Raw genomic sequence first — 18749 nt, 5'->3', positions numbered from 1 at the left:
AACACAATTTCACCTGTATCACTCGTTCCAACATATCTTAACTTGATATTTTTAAGTTTTTTCTTTCCTGAATTGGCCTTTGCAACGACTTCCTTCCGAGGAGGAGGGGGAGGCCAAATATAGGTATAACTAAACCACTGATGTGTTTCAGCATCTTCTAGAACCCATAGTTGCATTTCAGAACTAGGTCTTCCACTTGAAGGTTTCCACATAAGCAAAGCTAATTTACCCTAGTAGTTTAGGAGAGTCCATTGAGTAGTATATGCTCTTCCCATGCCTTGAGCAAGTCTTATACACTTGAATTTCTCAGATCGAAACTCAAAGCAAACTACGCCAGTCGTGTGAAAGTCATAAAGGTATACTAAGTAATACAAAACACCATTGACGCATATCCCATCATATGCTGAATGATCAGATGTACGATCCACAAAAACACGTTCATGTGGTATGTTACATGAGATGATTCTCCATGATGGATTAGTTCTAGTTCCTAATGTCAAAACTTCAGCCTCAAGAGAAACATTAAGGGTCTGACTAGTTCAAACGCTGCGGTTGCGGTTGCGGGAGATTGCGGTAGCGAGCGTTTGCGGTTTCAAGCGTTATTAAGCGTCTTGAACGACTGGTTTAGCGGTTTAAAATTGGTGCGTTTGCGGGAGGTTTACGACTGGTTGACCAGCGGGTGCAATAGCGGTTGGAACATAATAAATGTGATATATAATATATAAATGTTTTAAAATATCAAAAAAAAATTTTAACTTGATTAATAATTAAAAATCATGAAAAAAAACTACAATAATTATTTAGAAAAACAAATAAATTTCATAGTGAAATGTTTATTACTTTATGCATTTGGTCTATCACCAAAAATTGCATTAAGTAATGTGACAAATGGCAAAACAAGTGCTTGATACCGTGGATCTTCTGGATTATTTTTATAACTATGATAATATTTCTTCGATGAATCCAATCGATGTTTGACTTGGCTCCAAGTCAAATCAATTCCAAGTTGCTCATTAATATTCTTAAGAATATTTTCCTTTTGAATACCACTTAGAAATTTTGTTGTGGGATTTTTTTCTTCTTGTTCCTCCAGGATTACCCGTTGAAGTAGAGCACACGTTGCCTCCTTCGACCACATAAATCTTTGAGTCGAAGCCAAACGATCATCTTGCGAAGCCATGATTATCACCTAGATATATATATATATATAAACATAGTCAAAGCTAAATCGATATGATCAATAGAAAAAATATAACCACATCTACCGTACCGTATAATAAAAAAAGAAATCAACAATAAAAAAGGGACCTTTTTCTTGTGTTCTCTAACGATGAAGACTTGTACGAAGAAGAAGATATTATATATTAGGGTTGAGATGAACTGCAATTTTATACTAGTTTATTAGGTAAAAAGAAAAGATTTTGTATCTAATTTATTTAGCAAATGAATATTTTATTCTCAATGTTATCTCTTTGATATCTTTTTGGCGGGTAATCATATTATTCCCGCCGTGTCCGTAATCATATTTCCCGCTGTATCCATAGTGATGGTTTAATATGTGAGAAAGTTTCATGTCGTTGAGATCACAATCATTTGATAATTAACCCAACGTAATCTCGACTTTAGAGAGACTTTACTTAACAAAAAAAAAACAAGGATCAATGAATAAAATTTGAAAAACCTGGAGAGTAAAATCATACAAAAATGAGAATCCTTACACTCTCTCAATTATTAAATTTTAAATATAACTAGCTAGTACAGAAAACTTCAGAAACATCTTTAGATGATGCGTTCATTGCCAATGAAGAGCATCTTTAACGAGCATCCCATATCTCTCGTGCTATGTCGTCTCTCACTGTTGACATATATTGATCAGCCGTTGGATCATAATTTCGATCGACTACATTATCATCATGAGATGGAGACATGTTTCCTTCCCGATCAGCATCATAGTTCTCCGTTTCTTCTGCAGCATTGAAGTCGTCGTCCTCTATATTAGAATCTCGAATAAAATTATGCAATGCCATAGTTGCAGCAACAATCTTCTCCTGCATTTGCACATCATAACGAACACGACCTTCTAAAATAGACCATTTTCCCTTCCACACTCCAAATGTTCTTTCAATCACTGATCGAAGCGAAGAATGTCTCTTGTTAAATGTCTCGCGTACAGTGCCTGGTCTACGCCCAGCAAAATGATTTGGATGGTACGCTTCACCTCGATAAGGAGCTAAAAACCCCCTTCGATTAGGATAGCCAGAATCCACTAGAAAATACTTCTCCGAGCTTGGGAATGGGAAAAAATTATCATGACGTGCACAATATGTCAATATCTTGGAGTCGTGTGCACGTCCCGGGACTCCAATACGTGTGTATATAAATCTCATATTGAAATCACACACTGCCAAAATGTTCATTGATGTGTAGTTATGATGATTCCAGTACGTGATCTTTTTATCGCCACCAACACGAACACGTACATGAGTACCGTCTATAGCTCCAATACAATCTTGAAAATATGGAAAATACCTCCTATCATGCATGATTCGTGGTGGTATATCGACAAGTTCCTCTCTTTTCCATGATACAATGTCTGAATGCAAGCAACAAAGGGCATTAACAACATCATCAAATTTTGTTGTCACAGTCCATTGTGCAACTTGAAAATCTGCTGCTATGCTCCTTTGTGATGAGTTATGTCCCAAAATCTTCAGCGACATTCCTAATGCAACCTCAGATCTTACCCGATGAGAATCTTTAAGACCATACTTTTTTAGCGTATCTAAGAGCTTAAAAAACACTCTTTGTCTCATACGTAAAACATGGAGGCATTGTGTATCACTTTCATACATTAGTTGCTCCATTATACGTTGTCCACGTTCAGGATCCGTTCTCAATTGTTCTCTTTGAAAAAAGCGAAGATGATCAATGCAGATTACTGCTTCAATAGCTTGGTCATCTGCTTCTATTATTTCTCTGACTGTGTTCAACTCCATGTCACTTCCTTCCTGTAACAAATTAAATTCTTGTTACATTTTGACTCTTAAAAAGCATCCTCATGCATAATAAATGAATAGAAAATATTATATTGTAAAGGCCAACAAAAACTGAAGTCAAATCAAAACCAAAGACAATCCTCAATGTCGTAAACAAAATGCAAACAAGAAATAAAAATTCCATGAAAGATTAACTCAACAAAACCAAAGCTAATCATCAAGCAAAATCATTACGAGACTCCTTGGTTTGTCTCTTTAGAAAAGGTAGCTTCTCGTCATCTGGGAGAGCAAGAAATAAACCGCGCACAACATCATTTGTTGCAATAAGATCAAGAGATGCCCAATAAAGCTCCGACATCGGAACCAGATCCGGTACTGCCCTCACATGTTTCACAACAAGAGCCATTTGTTCTTCAGTTGAATTTGTTGACTGAGATTTTGACTTTGCATTTGTCATTTGCTCTAGAATATCATTTCGGTCTTCCATAGTAGTAGCAATACGGTCGAGCGTCGAGTCTACTGGATTTTGTTTACGCTTTCGGTTTCGACTTCTTTTCTCCTGAGTGTGCGTAGAAGATGTCTCTTTGGATGCAAATGATGGTTCCGCCTCGGAATTTGGATTTGCAGAGTTTTCCCTCGGAATTTGTGACATCCAATCTGGGTCTTCTGTTTCCATATGATGAGGTTCGTTCTCACGCATCATATCTTCTCTCTCGTCTTCTTCGTTTGTACGTTCAGTCTCACTTACGTCAACTAATGGAGCATGACGATTTACACCACGTCTTGGTTGCCATGACTCCTCCACCACAACCGTTTCATCTCGGAAGACCACATGAAGAAGCGGTATAAACCGCAGTGGGTGCGACCGGAGTCTCGAAGCTTCAGGATAAGCCTTATAAACCAAAAACAAAATTCCAATCAATGAAAATACAAAACAAGAAATTAATAATTACACAAATATGTGGTTACATACCTTAATTTTATCTTTCCACCAATGATCAGGGGCATCAAGACTTCCTGTCCTTGGATTAACTCCGAGTCCAGTTGCTCCAAACGTGATTTTACGATACAGTTCATATTGCCTCTTTAAAGTATCAAGTCTATTCTTAATTTTGTTCCAGTTTAAGGTTAGTGGAAATTCCTTTTTAAATTCTGTAAGAACGTTTTCTTTTCCTTTCTCACTTAAACTGTTGCCTATAGAATTTCCAGCTTGTTTCTCTAGCGTTATCAAATCTAACAACAAACGAGTCATGTCGTCTGACCAGCTAATTTTCTATTCGAGAAAACAAGTTGAGACATATATTCAATCACCAAACTCAAAACAATATATAGAATGAAAAAGATGATGCTATGAAAAAAATAGAAAGAGTTACACATATATAACATATAATGAATGATAAAAGAGATTGATCAATACTTACGTTTCCATCTTGATTTTCATCACCTTGGGTTGACGCCATAATTTGGAGGTTTGAGAGTCTAGGGTTACGGCTTGATTAGGGTTGAGAAGGTGTTAAACATATATAGAAGATAGAAAAAAAAATATCGTTGGTTTTTTTTTTTTTTTTTTTTTTTTTTTTTTAAATTCCAACCGCAAACACCCGCAACCGCAAACACTTGCGGGAACCACCTTTTGGAATTCAACGGGTGGGAGCGATTGGGAGCGATTGGGAGCGATTTGTGTGATTGGCTCCAAACGCTAGCAACCGCCCACAAACGCAAACGCAGCGTTTGCGGGAGCTAGCAGGAGAACCAGTCAAGCTCTAAATTGTCGGTAATGCATATGGGTCATGCACAACACTTTGAATTGTTTGTCGATCGGATCATAACCTAAATAGCTTTTCACTCCCCGCTTCCGCTTTGTTTTCAGGTTGGGTAACGGCAAGTTATCTCCGGTGCTAGGGTTACATATCAATGGCACGTTAACTGTCCCTCGCTTTGAAGTTTGTTGATTTAAACCGCACACTAAACCACGAACAGGACGGAATATTTCATAGGGACAATAAATCGGGAAACTCATATGAAATTTGACAACTAAACGAGACGACGTATCTTGAGGCTTTGGTGATGAGAAGAAGAACGTGTTGCCGTCTTTTAGGACAGTCAACAATAGCTTCGGGCGAGACAAAGAGATGGTGTAGAACGGTTCGGTGAAATATGGATTTGTAAGTGTGGAATCATATAGCTTCGATACGCAACGAAATCTCGCGATAGACTGATATAGGAAAAGAGAGTTTATGAAGTGAGACACGTGGACGGTGAGAAAGGGAAGATAGCATCAACGGCCACGATGGAATTAGAAGAAGAGCTGAAGTTTAAAGGGAGAAAACTATCGATTTACAAGATTAGAATGAAATTGTTGTTAAAGTTTGTTAGAGTTTAGCTTTCTCTCTCTAGTTCTGGGTTTGTAAACCTTGATTCATCCTCTGTGAAGAGCCCTAAGAGGTTCTTACAAGATGAATTAGAGGATTCTGCGTTTTATGAACGTTGGATTCTCGTTGGTGTTGAGTATTGATTTGGATTTGGTTGCGTATTGATTGAAGTATTGATTTTGTGATTGAGCTGCGGTTTATTTGTATCATAGACTTAGCAGGCAGTCTCATGAATATATCGATAACGAGATCAAACGGGATCGATTCTGAGATAATTACTTCTTCTTCATCCCTTTTCTTCCCTGAAAAAGATGATCGATTGCACCGCCGAATTTTCATGACTTGGCGGATACGCTTTGCGTAAGCCCTATAGTTTTTTTTTTCTCTCTCTTTAAAAGAAAGAGGGTCTGAATGCAAAATATAAAAGAAAGAATATACTCTCTTCTTGTGCATATATTATCCAAGAAAATCATAAGTAATACCGGATCATTGCAAAGATAAAATCAATAGATTTAATTCTTTAGCCCTGTTGTAATGTGCTTTTGTACCTATGGAAAACGACTAATATGGAACTCATCAAAGACACAATTTGGCAAAGTCGCTCATGAAAAGAAGAGTTATTAAAAAAGCTACAAAACAACCAAGGCTGAACTGTATGAACCACTAAAAGAAAACATGAAAACCCCCGCAAGGAATAACAATAGTAATCCAATAAGACTTGAGGAGGACTGTGTTAAGAGCCCATGATCCTAGATATTTTCCTCAGATCCTCTACATGATCTAGAAAAACGTGAGCTATATGATCCTTAAATGCTTCCATTCCTTGGATCTCAACTCTTGTCAAAGTGCTCTTCTCGGGATTACAGTAAAGGAGGTAGAAAGAGTAGGATATAATCTTTGGCGACAACACAATTTCACCAGTACTGTCACTTGTTCCAACAAAAAATAGAGCCTCTTTCTTAGACGACCTAGTCTTTGCAACAACTATTTTCTTATGAGGAGGATGCGGAGACCAAGAGTAGATATAACTCGACCATTGCTGGCTTTCAGCATCTTCTAAAACCCATAGTTGATAACCACTGTATTCCCCATCAACAGAGTACCCCTGAAGCAAAGCTAATTTACCCTTGTAGTTTAATTACCAGAGTACTCGATTGAGAATATTCATTCTGCATGCCTTGAGCCTGGTTTATAAACTTGAATTCCTCAGATGTAAAGTCAAAGCAAACTATTATATGAGACCTGATACCAGCAAAAACGGATACGGATGCTAAGTAATACAAAACGCCATCGATGCATATATATACCATCATATGCGTTATGGCCAGCTTTACGATTCAAAACAACACGAAAATAAGTTATGTCACATGAGATCTCTCTCCATGATGGATCCCTTCCGGGTTCTAATGTCAGAATCTCACACGGTTCAAACTCAGATCTTACACCACCAAGTGAATGGGTCATGCACAGTAGTTTGAATTGTTTGCCGATGGGATCATACCCTAGATAGCTTGTCACTACCCTCCTCTTTGTTTTCAGTTTGGGTAAGGTCAAAAACTCTCCTGTGCTAGGGTTACATATCCATGGGAAAGTATCTATCCTTCCATTTATACTTCGTTGATTTATTCCGCATACTAAACCACGAACAGGACGGCAAATTTCAAAGGTACGATTAAATGGGAAACTCATATGGATATTGACTGCTAAAGCAGACGAATCTTGAGGCATTGGCGATGAGAAGAAGAACGTTTTACCGTCTTTTAAGCAGCTTAACAATAGCTTCGGGCGAGACGAAGAGATGGTGTAGAACGGTTCGGTGAAATGTGGATCGTCAAGTGTGGAATACCATAGCTTCGATACGCAACGGAACCTTGTTACAGACTTCGCAGGCAGTCTCATGAATATATCAATCATGAGATCATAAGGGATGGATTCTGAAATTGCTTCTTCTTCATTCCTTGGCGTCGTTGAAAATGATGGTGCATCGCACCGCCGTATTTTCATAGCGGAAACGCTTCCCTTCAACCCTAATCTTTTTTTTTTTTTTTTCACGTGTCTGATAAACCGCTAGATATAATATTGGGTTCTTAATTTCTTATAAAAGGGTCTATTTATATAATTCATCACAATACGAGGTCTGAATGGAAAAATATAAAATAAAGCTAGCTATTTAAAAACGACGTTAAAGACCCTCAGACGTTATATATTACCACCATTTTTGCCTGATTCATAATAATCTCGTAAACTAATCCATTAAGTATCATATAACTCAGCTTTCTCATGGAAAGCTAAAACTTATGCTTATACAAGTGTATGGACCTCTCCATAGAGACATGAACACAATCACATAAAACAAAATAAATATTACTTTATATCCTCTATATAATAAAACGGAAGTACACAACATTATTTTGTATACTATGTAATTTTAATAAGTTTGTTACAAATAGGTTATACATTAAATTTTATATTATTTGTATAGTCTTGATTTATTGTTATCAAAAATCTTAAAGAGAATATTCTAAAGAATCATTTGATATCATCTAACTTATCATATTAATTTTTTTTATTAAATTATTCATCAAATAAAATCCCTTGATATCTAACTTAACATATTAATTTGTTAATTTTCGTTATATTTCACCTCTTATTTATATATATAAGTCTATTTTGTGAAACAAATAAATTTTCATTTTATTTATTATAATTAAAAATAGATTTATTTCCGGATATACCATAAGTTGAATTTTTTAAAACAAATATAAATGATTCAATCTATAAAATATTCAAGTTCTATTAATATTATTATTTAAAAATAATATCTATTGAATTAAAAAATTTACCGAGTAATGGGTCAAAATTTGAATATTTAAATTCAATTCATACTTTTTTGTTGAATTTTATATAATATAATAAACTTTAAATAATTTATTTTGAAATATTGAAACTTGATATTAAAGTTAGAAACTATAAACACTCTAAATTGGTTTGCTATAGCAATGTCAATAATATGTCACTATAATATGAAAGAATTTAAAAAAACCAAGTATATTAAAACAAAAAGTGTAACAATATATTAAATTACTCATAATATAATAACTCACTTTTAAAAAACCAAATTCACAAATGACATTCAAGTCATGAGATAGCATATACATTGTTGAAATAACTTCACGTACATAAACTAATACAACATATTAAAATTTTATTTTAAAATAGAAAATATACAAAATTTTGTATAAAATAAAATTTAACCAGTGTTATAGCACGGGTATTTATCTAGAATCATTAACAATATAAAACTTACAAAATAATTTTTTTTTTCAAGTCATCATATTTAGCATATGATTTTATTGTATAATATTTTATCCAAAAAACTTTTAAAAACAATCACATAAATTATATTTTATATAAAAATTACAATATAAATAAAATGAATTTCAACCCGTGCTCTAACACGGGTCTTAATCTAGTAATTGAATTATAACTATATACAACATGTTACCTAAAATTAAAGGCCGATTTTGTGCTTATATATTCACTTTCTTATAAAATAAGGAAACAAAATCTGTATACATTATTATAAAATTAAAAACTTAAACCGCTTATTTATAAACCCAAACCGATATGTAATTTCATTCTAATTGTAAAATTTAAACCCTAACCGTCTCATTTGTAAACCCAAACCAACATATAATTTCCTTCTAATTGTAAAATCTAAACCCTAACCATCTCATTTGTAAACCCAAACCGACATATAATTTTGTTTTAATTGTAAAATCTAAACCCTAACCACTTCATTTGTAAACCCAAATCGACATATAATTTTGTTTTAATTGTAAAATCTAAACCCTAACCACTTCATTTGTAAACCCAAACCAACATATAATTTTGTTTGAATTGTAAAATCTAAACCCTAATCACCTTATTTGTAAACCCAAACCGATACATTATTTCATTTTAATCGTAAAATCTAAACCAAACCATTATTTAACTTTCCTTAAAAAAAATTATACAGAATTTATTTCCTTAATATGTATTGCTTTTTAATTTTATTTTGATTTATTTATTTAAACAAGATAATGTATAGAAGATTCTGATTGGTTGAAAAGGAAGAAGTGAAAAAGAAAGTTCACTAGTAAAAGATGAACACCATCACGAGAACATGAAAAAGACATAGTAATTAGTTAAATAAGATAGTGAAAGGACTATGTTACGGCCTTTTTTGGCACAAGCTTCACATCCTCGACATGGTCTAGAAAGATGTAAGCTTTATGACCCTTAAAGGTTTCCAATCCTTTGATTTTTACTATCTGGATAGTGTTCCTCTCGGGACTGTAGTAGAGAAGGTAGAAAAAGCGGGAGATGGTGTTTGGCGACAACACTATTTCACCTCTACTAGTGGTTCCAACAAAACATAACTTGGTATCTCTATACATATTCCTCCACGGAGGAGGCAAAACATAGATATAAGTCGACCATCGGTGTTTCGCGGCGTCTTCAAGAACCAAGAGTTGAATACCGTTGCATATTCTGTCGTTAGAATAATTCGGCTGAAGCTGAGTTAATTTACCCTTGTAGTTTACTAGAGTTGATTCAAGCCCATATCCTCCCGAGTACATTCCCATGCTATGATCAGCTTTCTTGATATAACTGAATTTTTTAGATTCAAACTCAAAGCATATTATATCAGGATGCCCGTCGAAGACATCGTGCACCACGGCTAAGTAATACAAAACACCATTGATGCATATCGCATCATATTGACAAAAGCCATTGGTTTCCTCCACAACAGCAGGGTGATGTAGTATGTCACAATCTATCATTTCCCTTGACGAACTTGTCTTCCCGGTTCCTAACGTCAGAACTTGATGCTCTCCAGAAGGAGTGTCTTCTCCTCCTACCGATGACCGTGTCATACACAATGCTTTAAAAGTTTTTTCCATCGGATCATACCCAAAAAAGCTTATCACTACCTTCCTCCTTGTTTTCACGGTGGGTAAGGGCACGGATTCCCCTGTGCTAGGGTTACATATCAATGGCACAGTAACTGTCGCCCCCTTTGTAGTTCGATGTAAACCACATAACCAGCCACGAACAGGACGACAAATATGAGAGGAAGAGTTTATTGGGAAACTCATACGAATATTAGCGTCAATAGACAGATCTTGAGGATTACGTGATGATGAGAAGAAGACCGTTTCATCCCCTTTTAGGCATGTGAACAAGATCTTCGGACGAGACGAAGACAAGGTAAAGAACAACTCGGTGAAATGTGGACCTTCTAATGTGGAATTCCATAGCTTCGATACGCTACGACATCTCGCTACAGACCTCACGGGCAACCTCAAGAGTACCTCGATTACGAGATCGAACGGGATCGGTTCGGGCTTCACTACTTCTTCCTTCCTTGGATTCGAACAAGATCGTGTCTTGCGCCGCGTCATCATGGTGGATGCCCTTCTCTTAAAAGTTAAAACCCTAATGACTTTTTTGTTTCCCCCTGTCTGATTAAAAACCTAGCTAGCAACCAAAACGCTTAGTTAAAACGTGTCTCTCAAGCTCCCGGGGTTTTCTGATTAAAAAGAGAATATTAAGATCTAACGTATAATATATAATATTATGAGGGTCTAAATGAGAATAAGAATTAAAGACGAATCAAACGTTGTCGTTTCAGTTGCCTAGAAGAAAGAAACTGATCTCTTCTCTTCTTCTTCCTTCGCCGGGAAGCTCACAAACGGAGAACTCTGCTGTTCCTTGAGACGTGGCCGGAAGGCAAGTAGAATCCTCGCAATTTCTTCTCTATGTTATGTTATTTTCAAATTCACTTTGTCCTCAGTCTCGTTTTTTTTTTCTGAGACGATATGAGATCTGGGGCAAGCTTTTATGATCTGTTTCAATTCTGGAAAAATTTGTTTGCAGAGGTTTAGATCTGATTGTTTCGTAGTTGGTTTGATGTAATTGTTGACGCGTTTGATCTTGTGGAATGTGAGAGCTAAATCATTGGTTTACTTTTTTGTACATTGGATCTGGAATTGGAACTGTTTGATTTGTTGTTATGGCTTAGTATACTGCTCTTGATCATCAAGATCACTTATGATTTAGCTTAGTTTAGGGATTAGCCATATATATCTGAGCCAGTGTTTGTTTGTTTATTTGTGGCCATGAACAGGGTTTTGTAGAATCATATTTTTGGTGGATCATTCACAATGGCGTGTATAGTACTTGAGGAGACAGAACGAGCAGATCAATCAAATGAGACACAAATTGCGCTTATAAGCGGAGTTCCTGATGATATCTCAGAATCCTGCTTAGCTAGAGTTCCAAGAGAATATCACATGGCAATGAAATGTGTTTCAAGGAGATGGAGAGATTTTGTGTGCAGTGATGAGTTTTGCGATTATCGAAAAAAGTTTAACTTGCCTGAATCTTGGATTTACGCCTTGTGCCGTGATTTATCTGGCGGTGTCTTCTTACACATGCTGAATCCGTTCTCGTCTAGAAGATCGTGGAAAAGAATCCATGAATATCAATATATCCCAAAGAGAGAAGGCATGGGTTTTACAGCATTGGGTAAGAGACTGTTTATGTTGGGTGGATGTGGTTGGTTAGAAGATGCTACTGATGAGGTTTATTGCTATGATGCTGCTATGAACACTTGCTGCGACGTGGTACCTCCTCTTTCAACTAAAAGGTACTTCTGTTTCTCTTAATCCTTCCATGAGAAACCAACTCGATATCGTTCTTTACAGTCCTTAATATTCTCATTAACTATGCAGATGCTACTTTGCTTGTGAAACGGTGGATGGAAAGATTATGGCAATTGGTGGGTTAGGATTGAATCCAAACGCTAAACGAACTTGGGACATCTATGATCCTTTGACCAGAACCTGCAAATCTTGTTCTGATGCAAATATTGTCCCTGAAATAGAAGATTCATTTGTAATGGACGGAAAGATATATGTTCGGGGTGGTGGATCTTCCACTGTAGTCTATAATGCATCTAGCGGGGTTTGGGAAACTATGGAAGATGTTATGGCATCAGGATGGAAAGGTCCAGCAGTTGTTGTGGCAGATGAGCTCTATGTTTTGGATCAAACTTTTGGAACTAAGCTAACAATGTGGTGCAAGGATAAGAGAATGTGGATTAGTATCGGGAAGCTATCTCAATTGGTGATGAAACAGCCTTGTCGGCTTGTTTCTATTGGGAATAGTATCTTTGTGATTGGTAAGGATTGCTCTACTGTGGTAATAGATGTTGAGAATGTGAGGAAGACGTCAATGAATGGAGTGATGGTATGTTCTTCTATACCAAAGACTTGGGATGATGATATAGATGTTATTAGCTGTAAATCTGTAGCCATATAATGTTTAACTATCTACTACTTTGCTCTTGGCTCAAAAAGGTTGGACCTTGCACAAACAACATATGTATGCTGTTTCTGTTTCATGTAAGCTTGTCTGAATCACAACACTGTCTTCCTGGTTCATATAAACGAATCCCCAAATCCAAATCTCAAAAGCTTTTGGTTCTTGATTGTTCAATTGGATGACAAAAAGGTAACCAATATCCTATAGAATATTGTATACAAATGAACATACTAATCTTTCAATTGGTCTGCAAACAAGAACCGATTACAGTGAAGCTACCTTCTAAATTACCTGTTTTCCAGGTGGTGGCAAAAAGCTATGCAGTTTCTCTATCTTCATCTTGAGTTCTTCTAGTTTCCCCAACTCGTCTTTGCTCGATAATGAGGTCTCTAACATCCGATAGACTGGTTCGCTCACACACCTTCCTCTCTCCACTGTTTGCATCGAGCACTCAAATGCATCATTGGCTCTTCTTCGAGCGCACAGTGCAGTGGTAAGGAGATCCAACGCGTGGCCATGAGGGCAATACCCTTTCTCCAACATATACTTCCACAGGTCTAATCCTAAATTGACTTCACCGTTTTGACAGAACAGCTTCATCAGCATCACCACGGTTGGTGTTTTCGGAACCAGAGATCTTCCCTTCATTTTCTGATAATACTCACATACACCATTGAATCCAAACTCTTTCGATTTCATCATTCCAATAAACATGGAGTGGAAAGTTACACTATCAGGCTCAATTCCTTTCTCTTCCATCTCCTTCATCACCTTGACTGCACCACTCACATCTCCACATTTCATGAGACTACTCATCAACGCGTTATAAGCTCCACAATCAGGTATTAGGCCTCTCTTGGGAATTTCATCGAACAGTTGGCGTGCTTTGATCTTATTACGAGCTACACCAGACCCATGAATCAACGTAGTGAGTATCTGTACTGTGATATCAAAATCTCGACGATCCATATCTTCAAAGAGTCTCAAGGCTTCCCCAAAGTTGCGTTTTTTACAGAACCCATCGATTCTAATACCGTAAGTAACAGAATTGGGTTCGAATCCTCGTTTCACCATTTCATGATAAAACAGCTCAGTGGCCGTAACATCACCAGCTTCCTTAAACCCTAAAAGCAAAATGTTCATCGTCTTCACATCTGGGTTAAACCTGGAATGCAATTTCTCAAAAATTGATCTCGCTTCCTTCATCTCTCGCTCCGTGCAAAACGCTCGTAGAAGAACATTGAACCCATCAACACCAAACCTCTTTCTAAAAATTTCTTTCTCCATCTTCACGAAAGCTTCTAAAGTTTCTTCATAAGAACCGAATTTAGCGATTTTGCATAGAAGTATGCTCATTGACTTGAAACTCAACAAATCAGGGTAGTCTTTTCGCATTTCCGCCATTAAAGCCCAAGCTTGATCGAAATAACGCATCCGTGCGAGAATGTGAAGTGTTTTCTCGAAGGAATCAGAGGTGGGTGGAGATGATTTGGAGCTTTTAAGTGAATACTTGAAAAACTCGAGAGCTTTGAGGCCATTGGAATGAGCGGCGAAGAGACGACCGAGGACTTCTGATACAAACTCCGGTGATAGAGATGATAAAGGGATGTGCTTGGCGAGAATGGGTTGTATCGGATGGTTTGGGAATGGATGATCATTGATGATTCTTGTGATACGTTCGATCTCTGTTTTGTTGTTTATCGATGTAGACGATAGTGATGATGAGAGTACTGGAGCAAGCAGACGATATGAATCGGAGGAGCTCTTCTTTAGCATTTTCTTTCGTTTTTTCCCAAACCAGAAAATAAATCGAAACCTTTAAAGGAGTGTGTACACCTAACCGAACCGAACCGAACCAAAATCATGTCGAGAAAAAAAAAAACTGAATCTGAACATCGGTTTATTTTGGTTATTAGATAACCTTTAGCAGATAAATTGCGAGCGTATTCATCGGTATCTGGGGAGAAGTTCTTCGGCGGCGACGGAAGTTTCTTTTTTTTTTTTTTTCTTGAACTGGTGATTTCTTATTAATCTGCATAAAGGTCTGTGTTCTTGTTCGTGTATGCCTTTACCCACGCTTTTTTTTTTAGTTTTAAAGTTTGGTTCACTTAGGATATGCACGGAAGGTGTTTGAGGAAATGTCTGAGAGAGCCTACTGTTTCGTTTCGGGATGAAGTTTGTCACATAGTTTCTGTAGGGAGAGGTTTATTGTATTTTTAAACCATAAAAATCTTTACTTGTTGATATTATCTCTCTGGGGATAGGTTTGGTGAAAGAGGGTTGTCTTCGAAAACTATAGCTTCTTAGGTTAACTTGTTGCATTCAACTAGTGATTGGCCAATGGGGATAAGGTTTAGCAAGAGCATGCTTAAAAAAAAACTCAATTCTGACTGTGAACTTTTTCGCTGTAGGACGTTAGGTGGTGGTGGTACTCTAGTTGCAATGGCAACGGAAACGGCAAAGAAGAAGGGAACTCCACAGATTCTTAAAACACATACTGCACAGAAACTTGTAAGATATTTGTTAGTTGCTTACTTGCGTTCATATAATATGGTTTCATCTCATTGCTTTGAGTTTGTGAGTTTTGCAGGCTGAGAAGTGGGTTGCCAATATGACGAGGCCTGCAGAGGATGATCCTGTTGAGACTGAACCAGAAGTTCGACCACACAGGTGGAGGAAATTTTCTTTGTTCATGTTGATTTGCACTTCATTTTTGCGAATTTGAAATTGAATATGAAGTATCCATTGTAACCTCTGTGTAGGCTTGGACTTGGTGCTAAAGTGTCAAGACAAACAAAGCGTAGACCTTCAGATGACCCTCTCGATCAGAAACTACAAGCCAAGTTTGATGCAGGGAAAAGAAAATATGCAAGATCGGTTGCAGAATCCGCTGGTTCTAGTAAGAACACTGGTGATGACAGTGAGGATGATGATGATGATGGATCAGAAAGCAAGAGCCAAGCATTCGGCAAGAAAAAGAAAAATGCAAGTACGTCTCATTAGAGTTTGTGTTTGTACTATATAGTTAAATTCATGGCCTTGTATTTGTTTTGATTGTTGAGGGAGAGCTAAAACCACATAAGTGTAGTTCTATTGGCACTCGGTAAAAACATCATCTTTGTCTTATGTAACTCCAAGCCTCGTGTTATTACACTCTATAGTTCATACTCATACAAAAATCTCTTGGCTGAGTAAACTACAGAAGCCACTGGAATAAAAAACAGAGTATGGAAGTGAAAGAAAGTCTGTGTTTATGTTAAAAAAAGCTGTGGTTGTGCCGCTGCACAAGAAGGTCAACTAGGGAGCTTTGACCATGGCGGTGGCAATGAAACTGTACAGGATAGATAAAAGGTTAAAAAAAAAGAGCCTCATCACAGGTTGTCGCTGTTGGGTTCCTGCATTGGTTCAACTTGAGCCATGTCTCTGCAGCTCATGATGATCTCTTCTACTAACTCATCAAGGATCATTTCACTTGTATAAGAACCAAGACAACCGATCTCAAACCGGAGATCCATCCAGCTTCCAGGTCTAGCCATGTCTTTTTTCACTATCTGATCTAACGTGTGAGGAGAAGGCAAAGGTAGGAGATGCCAGTAAACTCCTTCTTGTGCCACTTTAGCTGCGATTTCCATGTCTGAGATTAGGTGGACCTCAGGTTTCAAGAATGAAATCCAAGGCCCGGGATTGAATTCATTCCAACAGAAGTCCATAAGAACTTCATCAATACAGTCGTAAAGGAGATTCTTATCGTCACAGAGTTGTGTAGGGCAGAAAACTACGTCATCTGTTAATTCTGGCTCAAGAATCTGTTCTGAGTAAAAGGGCCTCGTTAAAAGCTCATCCCAGCTCAAGCCTGCGGATTTCACAACGGCTTCAATGTATGCAAGTGTCAACTCCTTGTCATCCATGCTGATTTTGAAAGTGTTGTCTTTCTCTGGTTTTGGAAAATCAGCTTCGTCGAATCTTATACAGAGTGGTTGCATCCGCATTCCAGCTAAATGTGAATCAATAAACAGTAAGAAAACCAAGTTCTGATGTGTTACAATCTTGATCTGATCTTTAAAGTTCTTACATACCTGAACTGAAACTTGTGCTTGTTGTTGGGCTACTGTCATCATCTGTGAACAGAGGCTCAAGCACAGACACTGGACTTAACTTTCCTTGCACATCAGTGGCGGTTTCTTTGCATTCAGTCAACCTTACTGAAGAACTTGGTGGAGATGCTGGAGGAGAAGACGGTAAATGCTCTTGGTTGAACATTTCCTGGAACAAGATAAGCCATGAAATATGAAATCCTCATTCAAGAAAAACTGAGAATGTTATTCAGTTATATCACATCCAAAAGCTGTCTAACCTTTTTGACATGTTCTTCACGAAACTCGAGCGCATCTTCATCAACGTTTTCGACTTGCTGGGAAATGGAAGAGCTACATGTTTCAGATAATGGATCTATCTCAGGCTTCTCTTCCTTGTCAATATACTCAGTTTCCTTCCCAGAGTCTGAAAGCATTTTAGTGACATTTTGTCACAACAATATAAATTGGGAATGGAATAAAATGAGAAGAAGAAGAAGAAGAATAATCACCATTAGGAACTGAGACATCAATGGTAAACAATGCATCGTCCTCTTTATCTAAATCTTCATCAGTTAGATCATTTGTATCTGGAATGCATTCCAGAGTATCTGGTTTGTCAATTGTCTGGCTTAGAGGGCTAAGATTGCTAACCAAATCATGTTCCGGGATCAGTTTAGGACTGTCTGCTGGTGAACAGAACTCAGGGAGAGAAAGAATCTTTCCCAAAATTCTTGGCACTTCCTTATCAGGTAAATTCACATCAATATCTCCATTTGCAAGCATTTCAGCCAAGTGTTTCTTGGCTGCAATATACAAGCCAGACATAATCTTCTCTGAGTCTTCGCTTGTGTGGACAGTATCCTCTTCATCAGCCACCTCACTCTTTCTTTCCTTACATAACTGTTTTTCTTCGTCCGATATATGCTTGTCTGGTTTACTCTGTATCTCTTCTTGCATACAGCAGTTTTGATCCCTATCAACATGATCATCACATGACTTCTTTCCAACAGCAGATTGTAGTCTTCTTTTGACTAAACCGATAAGAAAGCGAGAAAAACTTCTCCCGGTTTTGGACTTGTTACCATTAGAATGAGGTTCAGATGATGAATCAAGATTCAAACTACTTGGACCAGGTTTCAAAACCACAATCGTTTTTGCAACTTGAGATCTGTTTCTCCTTTCTTCTGATTTCCATTTCCTGCTAAAAAAACTAGGTTTCCTCTTCGGTTTTACCACCGCCTCTTCCTTGGATACTACTTCAGGCTTTACTTCCACTACTCTCTTAGAATCTTCTCCCAAGGTTTGAGCATCTTCATGTGAAATCTTCTTCATGAATGATTCTTCTTCAGAACCCAAAACATGAAAAGCCTCCAACAAGTCCTTACAAGTTTGGATCTCTCCTTCTTTCTGAGCTATCAACCGTTTGATTATCTCTTTAAATTTCTCTTCAGATTCATCACCTAAACTCTTACAAACCTCAGTCGTCTCCACATGTTCGTCACCAGCAATCGAAACATCGATATCCTCCTCATCATCAATGAGTTTGTCAACACTACTCTCATGAGAGGAGCTCTCACAAGAACAAGTAAGCTGCTTCATCTCATTCCCTGCATAAATTTTAAAGTAATATATGACAAAGAAGACTGATTAATATTATCTTTATAACATAAAGATTCTTTCAAGACACATATAGTATAATGTTAAAGAAACAAAAACCTGAAACTCTTTTGCTTCCACGTTTCAAATCCATCAAGAGACGTTTCTGATTAGATCCAAAGAGACTGATGAACACCCACATACACCCTATTCCATTTATGCCTTCTCTTTTAAGATTTCTTCGACAGTTTCTCTCCATTTAACAGTTCACACACTTTAATAGAGAAGTGGTAAGGAAACTGTTAATACAAGCAAAGAATGAACTCATGTCTGAATTT

The 18749-nt window shown here is 37.2% G+C and overlaps 7 protein-coding genes across 10 annotated transcripts in view; 2 read left to right on the top strand and 5 right to left on the bottom strand.

Moving 5' to 3' along the window:
• Positions 1815 to 2996, bottom strand: LOC104704161. Its single transcript, XM_010420293.1, has one exon. The coding sequence runs from the start codon at positions 2994 to 2996 to the stop codon at positions 1815 to 1817; it is 1182 nt and encodes a 393-aa protein (XP_010418595.1).
• On the bottom strand, positions 3214 to 4659 carry LOC104704160 (uncharacterized protein At2g29880-like). Its single transcript, XM_019228171.1, has 2 exons — positions 3970 to 4659; positions 3214 to 3888 (listed from the first exon to the last, which is right to left on the bottom strand). Exons 1-2 carry the CDS (start codon positions 4246 to 4248, stop codon positions 3214 to 3216), a joined length of 954 nt encoding a protein of 317 aa, XP_019083716.1. The 5' UTR covers positions 4249 to 4659.
• On the bottom strand, positions 9577 to 10833 carry LOC104704159 (F-box protein At3g61340-like). Its single transcript, XM_010420290.2, has one exon. It carries the CDS (start codon positions 10816 to 10818, stop codon positions 9577 to 9579), a length of 1242 nt encoding a protein of 413 aa, XP_010418592.1. The 5' UTR covers positions 10819 to 10833.
• Positions 11065 to 12876, top strand: LOC104699769 (F-box/kelch-repeat protein SKIP4). Its single transcript, XM_010415123.2, has 3 exons — positions 11065 to 11143; positions 11541 to 12062; positions 12148 to 12876. Exons 2-3 carry the CDS (start codon positions 11578 to 11580, stop codon positions 12734 to 12736), a joined length of 1074 nt encoding a protein of 357 aa, XP_010413425.1. The 5' UTR covers positions 11065 to 11143; positions 11541 to 11577; the 3' UTR covers positions 12737 to 12876.
• LOC104699770 (pentatricopeptide repeat-containing protein At3g61360-like) lies at positions 12812 to 14613 on the bottom strand. The gene has a single exon (XM_010415124.2). It carries the CDS (start codon positions 14513 to 14515, stop codon positions 13022 to 13024), a length of 1494 nt encoding a protein of 497 aa, XP_010413426.1. The 5' UTR covers positions 14516 to 14613; the 3' UTR covers positions 12812 to 13021.
• LOC104699766 lies at positions 14677 to 15920 on the top strand. The gene is made up of 4 exons (XM_010415116.2): positions 14677 to 14781; positions 15151 to 15250; positions 15330 to 15409; positions 15502 to 15920. Exons 2-4 carry the CDS (start codon positions 15182 to 15184, stop codon positions 15740 to 15742), a joined length of 390 nt encoding a protein of 129 aa, XP_010413418.1. The 5' UTR covers positions 14677 to 14781; positions 15151 to 15181; the 3' UTR covers positions 15743 to 15920.
• LOC104699768 overlaps positions 15846 to 18749 on the bottom strand; it is a 4094-nt gene continuing 1190 nt past the window's right edge. For 2 of the 4 annotated variants that reach the window (XM_010415118.2, XM_010415119.2), the window contains exons 2-6: positions 18532 to 18710; positions 17325 to 18422; positions 17094 to 17239; positions 16816 to 17002; positions 15846 to 16733 (exon numbers count right to left, since the gene is read on the bottom strand). In XM_010415118.2, the coding sequence (XP_010413420.1) occupies positions 16111 to 16733; positions 16816 to 17002; positions 17094 to 17239; positions 17325 to 18422; positions 18532 to 18670 (2193 nt within the window). In that variant the 5' untranslated portion in view covers positions 18671 to 18710 and the 3' untranslated portion in view covers positions 15846 to 16110. The remainder of the gene's footprint in view (positions 16734 to 16815; positions 17003 to 17093; positions 17240 to 17324; positions 18423 to 18531; positions 18711 to 18749) is intronic. The other 2 variants (XM_010415120.2, XM_010415122.2) reach the window with 1 other exon arrangement.

The sequence above is a fragment of the Camelina sativa genome, chromosome 7, assembly GCF_000633955.1.
Source record: "Camelina sativa cultivar DH55 chromosome 7, Cs, whole genome shotgun sequence".
Lineage (NCBI taxonomy): Eukaryota > Viridiplantae > Streptophyta > Magnoliopsida > Brassicales > Brassicaceae > Camelina > Camelina sativa.
Note: the sequence above shows the minus strand (reverse complement) of the source record. Positions and strands in the feature narration are given on the sequence as shown.

Coding starts and splice junctions, on each gene's coding strand:
- LOC104704161 (XM_010420293.1), bottom strand. CDS start 2,996: ATGGAGTTGAACACAGTCAGAGAAATAATAGAAGCAGATGACCAAGCT.
- LOC104699769 (XM_010415123.2), top strand. CDS start 11,578: ATGGCGTGTATAGTACTTGAGGAGACAGAACGAGCAGATCAATCAAAT. Junction 12,063..12,147: donor CCTCCTCTTTCAACTAAAAG/GTACTTCTGTTT, acceptor TTAACTATGCAG/ATGCTACTTTGCTTGTGAAA.
- LOC104704159 (XM_010420290.2), bottom strand. CDS start 10,818: ATGATGACGCGGCGCAAGACACGATCTTGTTCGAATCCAAGGAAGGAA.
- LOC104704160 (XM_019228171.1), bottom strand. CDS start 4,248: ATGACTCGTTTGTTGTTAGATTTGATAACGCTAGAGAAACAAGCTGGA. Junction 3,889..3,969: donor GGTGGAAAGATAAAATTAAG/GTATGTAACCAC, acceptor TTGGTTTATAAG/GCTTATCCTGAAGCTTCGAG.
- LOC104699766 (XM_010415116.2), top strand. CDS start 15,182: ATGGCAACGGAAACGGCAAAGAAGAAGGGAACTCCACAGATTCTTAAA. Junction 15,251..15,329: donor CACATACTGCACAGAAACTT/GTAAGATATTTG, acceptor TGAGTTTTGCAG/GCTGAGAAGTGGGTTGCCAA. Junction 15,410..15,501: donor CCAGAAGTTCGACCACACAG/GTGGAGGAAATT, acceptor ACCTCTGTGTAG/GCTTGGACTTGGTGCTAAAG.
- LOC104699770 (XM_010415124.2), bottom strand. CDS start 14,515: ATGCTAAAGAAGAGCTCCTCCGATTCATATCGTCTGCTTGCTCCAGTA.